Source organism: Cryptomeria japonica, chromosome 9 (genome assembly GCF_030272615.1).
Source record: "Cryptomeria japonica chromosome 9, Sugi_1.0, whole genome shotgun sequence".
In the NCBI taxonomy this organism is placed as follows: Eukaryota; Viridiplantae; Streptophyta; class Pinopsida; order Cupressales; family Cupressaceae; genus Cryptomeria; species Cryptomeria japonica.
In genome coordinates, this window is record NC_081413.1 from 622,822,019 (window position 1) to 622,830,815 (window position 8,797).

The 8,797-nt window shown below is 35.8% G+C and overlaps 1 protein-coding gene across 1 annotated transcript; it reads left to right on the forward strand.

Moving 5' to 3' along the window:
- The first annotated feature begins 8,095 nt into the window (after positions 1–8,095).
- LOC131858561 (protein PXR1-like) lies at positions 8,096–8,497 on the forward strand. The gene has a single exon (XM_059211843.1). It carries the CDS (start codon positions 8,096–8,098, stop codon positions 8,495–8,497), a length of 402 nt encoding a protein of 133 aa, XP_059067826.1.
- Positions 8,498–8,797: the final 300 nt, after the last annotated feature.

Sequence of the window (8,797 nt, forward strand, 5' to 3'; positions counted from 1 at the left end):
TGTCGTTCCGAATGCCTTGCCTTTATCAAGATTGTGATGGGGTTCATGTTCCTTGATTATCCATTCACGAATTGCTGAATGTCACAAACCAATTTTATGAATATTTTGACTTAAATAACATTTGTCAGCACTTAGCACTCAAGAACGGCTTGAATCTTTTGTGAGCCTATTGTGATCCCAGATTTAGATATTATATGGCCTAATTAGTTCACTTCTGATAGAATTTGTGCTTACAAGCTTTGCATATAATGGGTCATCACTACGCTCTTGTGATGCCAAACACAGGTGTTGTTCATGTCCTTCCTGTCTTGACTATGAATACATAATCTAGGAATATAAACACAATCTTGACTAAATATTTACGGAATACACTGCTCATAAAGCTCATCGAGCACATAAATTTGTGTGGGGAATCAATTATTTCAAACTGGGGCATCGCAACCTTAGGTATCCATGCATCATTCAAAATGTTGTCTTATAAACATCTTCTTCTTTGATATGAATTGAATAATATTTAGGCCATATGTCACTCTTCCAAAATTCTTTTGGTCGTAAATTGGGGCACCACAAACTCATGAAGTCCATGAATCATTCAAAATATTGTCTTGTAAACATTTTATTCTTTTATATGAATGATAATAGTCAGCCTTCAGGCCGTAACTCAATCTTTGGGAATAGTTTTTGGCCTTTGCAATTGACTAGAGAGGTCATTGTTACTTGGAAATGGTATGGTCAACTACCTCCTGCTGCCATCTTTCTATTACAGACAAGTTCTCATTCAGGAACTAAATCGATTGGAACATTTCAAATTCTTTTTTGGTGCTATTCAAGGTAAAAATTCCTTTGAAACCAATATGCTTTCATATATGGTCTTTTTTAATAATGAAGTGTCCATAATATGTGCCATATACATGTTGCATCTTTTCTACGCCCATGTCTTACATCATATGTGGCTGCTTAACTCTATTTTCTGCTTAAATTTAAGCAGTTAAGTGTTCCCATGCAACTTAAAAATTGTCAAAAAATGGATAATTGAGAATCTTTCCCTATTTTGGTGGAGCAGCTATTGTTTAGGAATTAGAAATAAGCTATGGAACAAAAGAGGGGGCTGGAAATAAGCAGTGGCTGCTTATTAACAAAAATGCCACATGGCTCCACAAATAATCCCTAAAAATATTGAGCAGTGGCTGCTAGCCAAAATAAGCTAAGCAGCCACATGAGAACATGCCCTTAGTTTGCAGTATTAATACTTGCCTAAGAGATTTGGGTATCCTGAATCCTTGTACTCTCATCCAATTTGTTTTAATCATCGCAGCAATCAAATATATTTTTCATCATTGTTGATCTTAGCTCAAGGCTTCACTAACTATTCCAAGCCTACAATTGCATTGCATTCTCACGATGGTTGAAAATGAAAGTCCAATGTGTTGGCATATGATGGTGAGGTCTCACTGCCGATAACTCCAAGTTACTCTCATCCTCCATTCATTAGTCACCATGGTACATACAGTAAACATTCATCCTCCATTCGTTAATCACCATGGTACATGCAGTAAACATTAAATAAACTGTTGATCTGATCTGTTATGCATGAAGTTAACACATTTTCATTTCCTGAGTTAATGGGAGGTGATGTCCTCCACTTATATAAAAGTCCCAGTTCTCTTCCAATTCTCAGGGGATGTTATGTCCTCCACGTATATAAAAGTCCCAGTTCTCCCAGTTCTCTTCCAATTCTCAGGCTTTTCTATTACGGTGAAATCCTCTATAAAAGAGACGAGTTGTAATTCATCTAATGCATCAATCAATAAAATCTATTTTATTTCTATTTTATTCTTTCTCTTTTTCTTTTTGCAAGGGTTATCAGAGCTGGTTTGAGCCTAACTCTCTCACGAGAGGGCCCAGAATCATGAGAGAAGGAGCTGGGTGTTAACTGCCGTAGCGGTCAGAAGGAGCCAGAACCATGAGAGAAAGAGCTGCTTTAGCAGTCAGAAAGATTTGAAGATTGTTTTAACCAGTCAAAATTGGTAATGGTGAAGCTGTAGCTTAAGTAGGGAGAGCCTGCATTGCCAATCATTGCATGAGGTTAGAAGAGATTAAAGAGTAAATTAAAGATTGAAAAATAGTCTGAAGAGCTTAGACATTAGCAGAAATTTGATGCTGAAGTAGAAGACCCAAATCAGATTTTGAGTAATGTGAGGAAACTGTTCTAGCAGTAGTTACTAGAAAGAGCAACTAAAAAGAAGAGGAAATCTCGGAGAAGCAAGGAGCAATGTTTAGGTGATGAAAGTTATTGTTTTCAGAAAGTGTATTGTAAATTTGTTTCTCTATCATGATAGTTTTGTGGTTATCTGAAACCACTTGTTTATTAATTTTTGTGGTCATTTAAAACCATTAGTATGTGAGATTTGTGCAAAGTTTGTGGTCATCTGAAACCAATTAGTGTGATGGTTCGTAGTAAGTCAAAGACATTCCAGTTTTCTATTGGTTAGGGATAAGGCGCAAAATCCCAAGATGATTCAAAGAAGAGAGTCACCCAATGCAGCCAAAGCTACAGTTGGAAGCATAAGTCATATTGTCAAAAGTTCAAGACATCGTTACCAAATGATTGAAAAATGAAAGAGAGAAATGAGTTGCAAGGGTTTGTTGCAAAGATTTAATTTGTCAAAGATTTGAGATCTTATAGCGAGTCTCAGCATCGGGGGAATATGTTGGCATGTGATGCTGGAGTCTCACGGCCAATAACTCCAAGTTACTATCATTCTCCATTCGTTAATCACCATGGTACATGCAGTAAACATTAAATAAACTGTTGTTCTGTTCTGTTATGCATGAAGTTAAGATTGTTTCATTTTTTAAGTTAGAGGGAGGTGATCTCGTCCACGTATGTAAAAGTCTCAGTTCTGTTCCAATTCTCGGACTTTGCTGTTACCATGAAAACCTCAATAAAAGAGAGGAGTTGTAATTCATTTGATGCATCAATAGATAAAATCTATTTTATTTCCGTTTTATTCTTCTCCTTTGCTTTCACACTGTAGTATTTATTCCACTGTGTTGGATATTCAGCTGAAGCTTCCCTTAGTATCTTTTGTGAGCTTGTACCCTCTTTGCTGTTACTCTATATCTATTAATCAAAGAAGGATAATATTGTTGTGACTAGCTCGTCAAATAATAGGGAAACAGGGTGAATGAGATAATTACCTCAAAAGTCAATCATTGTTGCTTGATGCTCCATTGCCGGCCTTTCACTGGGGTGTATTGGCTGCTTCACTCAGTCATTGGTTGCTCTCTGATCGCACCAGTTACTTTTTTAATTGTACATGCTTCTTGCAAACAATAGGTTTTTATTTTATTTTTTGGTCGTTGAAGATTCCGAGCAGTCTTGTAATTTTCAGCTCTTTTCACCGTAGTAGGCAAAGTAGGCAATATAATTTCTGTCCCTCTCTTCAGCTCGAGGCATCGCTTAACCTTCCTTGCTTTGGTGTGTTAGGGTTAAACTACATTGTTCCTTTCTTTACTCCTGCCTTTCTTGTTGATTTTAAATCTGTTGTTCACAAAATTTGACTTTGTGGATCGTTTCTGCTACAGGCTTTGGCTCTATCACCAGTCTAACTGTATATAGGTCAGATAAGTCTTGAACCAGTTCAGATTCAGCCTTTTGTCCTTATTGTATCGTGGGACGCACTTCAGGAGATCTACACATTCTCTTATTTTCCTCTACCATCTTGTCCGCTTGTCTCAGAATATGGAAGTCATGCGTTTCCTCATTATAGATATGCTCAGAGATACTTTTCCTTCACTAACTTTTATATTTGATCAAGAGTTGACCTGCTTAGCTACAGGCAAGAGAATACATTTTACCATATGAAGGGAGAAGAACCCATCGTCATCTATTTGTTTCTTAGATGTTCTTTTATTCTAGAAAATAAAAAGCCTTGACTATAATTCTTCTCTCTATTGTATATTGTAATATCATTTGATCACAATGACCGTTGGTTGCATTAAGATTCAATCTTGTAAAGCAATGACTTCTTTTCTTGGAATTTGTGTTTCTCTTATCAACTTCTACTATGATTTACAATATGTAGAAATATAAGAATTTAAGCTTATTGTATGTCAGCGTGATATGAAATTCCTTCACTCAGGCCGACAACCTGAAGTGTCTGTGATACTATATGAATGTGCTGAAAAGCATATGAATTTTACTTAACATTTGGAATTTAAATGTGTCTTTGTTACTATGCAAACTGTATTCTTCCTTGCACTGTTCTAACTGCTTTCATGACATTTGACAGGATTATAGTAGGTACTTGAGATGTTAAGAGGAATGCTTACTTCAGATGATTATGTTTGGTACAGCAGGAATGTTAAAAGGAATGGTTCCTTCATATGATTATGTTTGGTACAGTATACCAATGAAAGTACTTTTTGGCTAGTTAACCAGATTATGTTTGGTACAACATGCCAATAAAAGCTTTTATCGGCTAGTTAACCCTGACTATTCAGTTTATGGAATAGAATATTTATAATATTACTTTTGTAACTAGGATGGATTAATTTTGGACATTTAGTTAATGGTGATCTCATTGAAAATAAAGACATGTATCAAAGTGGTTTTTAATTGGGATTTTATTTTCAATTTTTTTAATAGATATCCATATTCTATTAGTCAAACTAGCCCTGCACTGTCAAAACCAGCCTTGCCCTACCAGTATTTAGGAGGAACTACGCTGCAATGCAATTCTCGTTAAAAAAATCAAATAACAATAAATTGACTTACAATTGTCGAAACAAATGAATATCATATGTTAACAATACACAGAAACTTACAATGGACATATTTTTAACAATACATACAATGGACATTATTCTTCCAGCTATAAATCCCCTATGCAATCAACTTTTGTTACAATGGACATTAATTTGTCCAACTATAAATCTCCTGTGCAATCAGCTTTTCTTAATACACTATTTTCCATTCAAACTAGCAATCTTCTTTTGAATCAATAGTTTCTCATTCAGAAGGGAAAGGACAATAAAATACTTGAAGAGGCTTCTATTTGGCCTAGGTCTAACAGACTGTTGGATTCCATCAACAGCAAATTAAAATACATATCATACCTCCTAGTAACTAATTTAATTATTTAAGTCATATCTTTGTACATTTTTCGTATGCTAATTCTTTATACTTATAAAAAGAAAAAAAACGATTCTTTACGGATAAAGAGATCTCGAACTTTCATTATATTTAAAACATAGATCCAGGCGGAAAATCACATCTATTACAAATAAGGCAGTGAAACCAGATAATTAACAGATTCTTATATAAAAATAAATAAAAATAAAGCGTAATAGCTACTATCATGGTTGCAGAAAGAAATGACCATCCATCGATATTGGATTCGCCAAGCATCTCTTAGAATGATTCAGCAATAACCTAATTTGTTTAAATTTGGTGAATTAGAACAGGAAAAGACACAAGAGGTTACATAAATTAGTTGATAGAAGGCATCAAAATAGAATTATAATTCATATACAACTCTTCTAATGACCAGTTATTAAGGCATGAAAATAGAATTATAATTCATATAATACTTTTGTTTTCTTCAATTTCATTCCAACGCACAGAAATACGGACTGTGTACCATGACATCTGGTCACACACATAAAGAATAATTTTAAAGCTACTAGATCTAAAAAAGTCAGTCTTTGTGGGAAATTAATATATACAGGACGTAACAAAATCGACAGGGTTTTAAAGGAGAGTTGATGCCGAGAAGGGATTTTGCATTGGAGATGTGAGCGGCCCAACAAATTGTAAGAAAATTAGGTGGCTTAAATACCGGCCGAAATATTGGGCACACCCAAGAGTGGGTGATGAATTCCGAGGGATTATTTTTCATTCCCCACTATATTTCTCTTTAGTAAAACAAAAACAATTTGTTATTCGTATCTTGGTTGATCTTTGATAGGGTCATTTAACGTTTCCTTGTTGTAATAAAAATTTTACCTCCTTGATGTTAAAAAATCAAAGATTTAATAAATTAATTTTTATAAGACAATTTGATATAAATTTATTGTCAGAACTTTTACGAATCTAAATTAAGATTTGCATAATAATTTGATTCTCTTTTTATAACATCAAGATTTATGTTAGTAGTTGTCTCAAAGAATACATACACCCTCATAAAAAAAATCATACTCATTAAAGAATGAACAAGCACATTTTATGAGTATTTATCCGTAAAATATTAGACATTTGCTCTTAAATAAGTATCCATTGTAAATACATATTGGTTAAAAAACATGCACATTTTTTAATTTTTTGGTCAATAAAGGCAGAGCCAAGTAGTTTTACATTCATTAACATATTCAAATACAAAAAACATGGCATACGAGCAATATCAGCTAGTCATTAAACGTCCAAAAAGAAACTAAATTCTAATTAACAAAGATTAAACCTAGCTTGAAATGCCTCTATTCATGGCTTTCCAAAGTGTTTTCAGCTCGACCACCACTTCTGCAGAGCGAAGGGCAGCCTCTAACTTTGCCATGACCTCGACCTCGTCCATGGCTACCTGCTCCAATTTGACCCCTCCAAGTGCGCCCTCGGCCACAAACTCCCACATTTTCCATTTGAGATTCCGCCAGCCCATCACCATTTTCATTACCACCTTCAACTACATATTGATTTTTTGCCAACACAACTCCACTGTTCTCCTCATTGGCCTTAAGGAAGCCATTTAAACTGGAAAAATCTTTAAAAATCTCCTCTTTATCTTGGTCGAGGGACATATTGGTCAGAACCCGCCATTTGAGATAATCTATCACCATATTAGCAAATTCCCTATGACTCTTGAGTGCAGGTCCTTTTAGGTCCAGAAGAAGAGGGTAGAAAGTTTCGGTGTCTTCGAGTTCACTCAAAGCATCAAGATCTCCTGGTCTAGGCTATCCCACACCCTTCAATGAATATTTTAAAGTTATTTCTAACCCGCCAAGTAATTCTGCCTCAAATAGTTCCAGAGCTAGAGCTCTAACCTTATCTTTAGAAATGTTGCAATCTAGTAAAGAGATGACAAATCTAGATGAGATCTACGTATTATCTCACTAATACTCCTTCCTATCCAGATGAATTTGTCCGAGCACCATTTTAGTTGCCAAAATCACCATAGGGTTGACTGTGTGAAGAATTCGCTTAAGCCTCAAGTCCTATTTCTCCTTAAAGGTGCATTGTCGATTCGTAGAAGTTAAAGAAGTTGGAGTGTTGACCCCAAAACAAGCTACTAGGTCCAAAAATATTCTTATGACGATTCTGGAAAGGGTCCTCAGAGGATTCTGCCATCTTCAAGAAAATAACCAGAGCTCTATTTTTCCAGACGAGATGGAAAATGATTGATTATGTGGAAATAAGTTATCTAGGAAGCTAGGAATAATGCTTATGATAGACAGTACCACATGTTCAGCATCATTAATGAAGACAACCAACATCTCCTTGCATACATTGCATCTTGAAATAAAAAGCACTTCAATAGAATGAAAAGTCGGACAAGATAATTTAAAGCATTAACTACTCCATCCAAATCAAGTATATAACAAGGCAAGTGGGCTATAAAGTCACCATCAATAAAGCATATGTGACCTTGCTCAAGGATCAAAACAATTTTCTTATATTTTATGAGATCCTAATTTTAAACACCTTGGTAGTGATCATGGTGCATTTAACGAGTGCCACCCTACCTCACTCAGAGAAAAATTTAGCCTTCCACCAATTTTATAGGCCCTCCAACCTAAATAACAACTTTAGCTCCAGTTGCCAAAAATAGTTAGCCTCTCTTAGAAAGAACGAGAAGAGAGGGCCCACAAGTATAACTTGGGTAGAATAAGCACAAAGAGGAATCCACATCAGCGAAAGGTTTTACTTGCTATTATGGAGTTTATCATGCTTGATGGTTGATATACTAGGGTTTATAGCTACCACTTTGTTTTGCTAAATCATTTTAGGCACAAGGATAATATTTCTCTTCCCTACTATGTTTTTTACTCCCTTAACGTGGGGTTTAAGGATGCCATTTCCAATCCCCATATTAACCCAGCAATGCATGAAGGCTTGGTGATGATTCTGTATAATCACATCAAGAACACGATCATCCAAATGAATATTGCAGAGATTTCAAACTCAGATGAAGATTTTGAGGAGTCAGAAGAGGAAGAAGGTGGTGGCTATGATATAGAAGAAGAGACTGAAGATGACCTCCAAATGGCTAGATCAAGCAGGCGAAAAAAAAAATCGGAACAGGGGAGACAAAACAGAGGGTTTGCTAAAAATAAAAAAAGAGGGGAGTATGATAGTTGGAATGAGGATGAGGAAGGGACTGACAATGACACAAACACCGAAAATGAGGAGGCTCAAACCCAGGTGAGCCTAAAACAGAAAAAGAAGAATTCAAAAGGCAGGGAGGTGGAAGAAAGGTCGCCTCTCAAGTTTGATTTCAAGTAGAAGATTGTCATGGAGGAGGAAATGGCAACGAAAGATGATCACAACGCTAAGGATAGAGAGGTTAGTCTGGAGGTCAATCTTAATACCATGGACGAAGAACTTCAAACAAGCGCTCAACTAGATTCAAAAGGAAATCGAGGGCACAAAAGTCAAGAATGCCCATGAACCTGGGAAAATCGACACCTTACCAGCCCGAGGTTCCAGAAATTTCAACTCCCTCCTAGAACGTCTTAGTGAGCTAACCAAGACGATTAGCAATGCGAAGGAGATTATAAATGCCAACCGCAACAGTTTTACTTG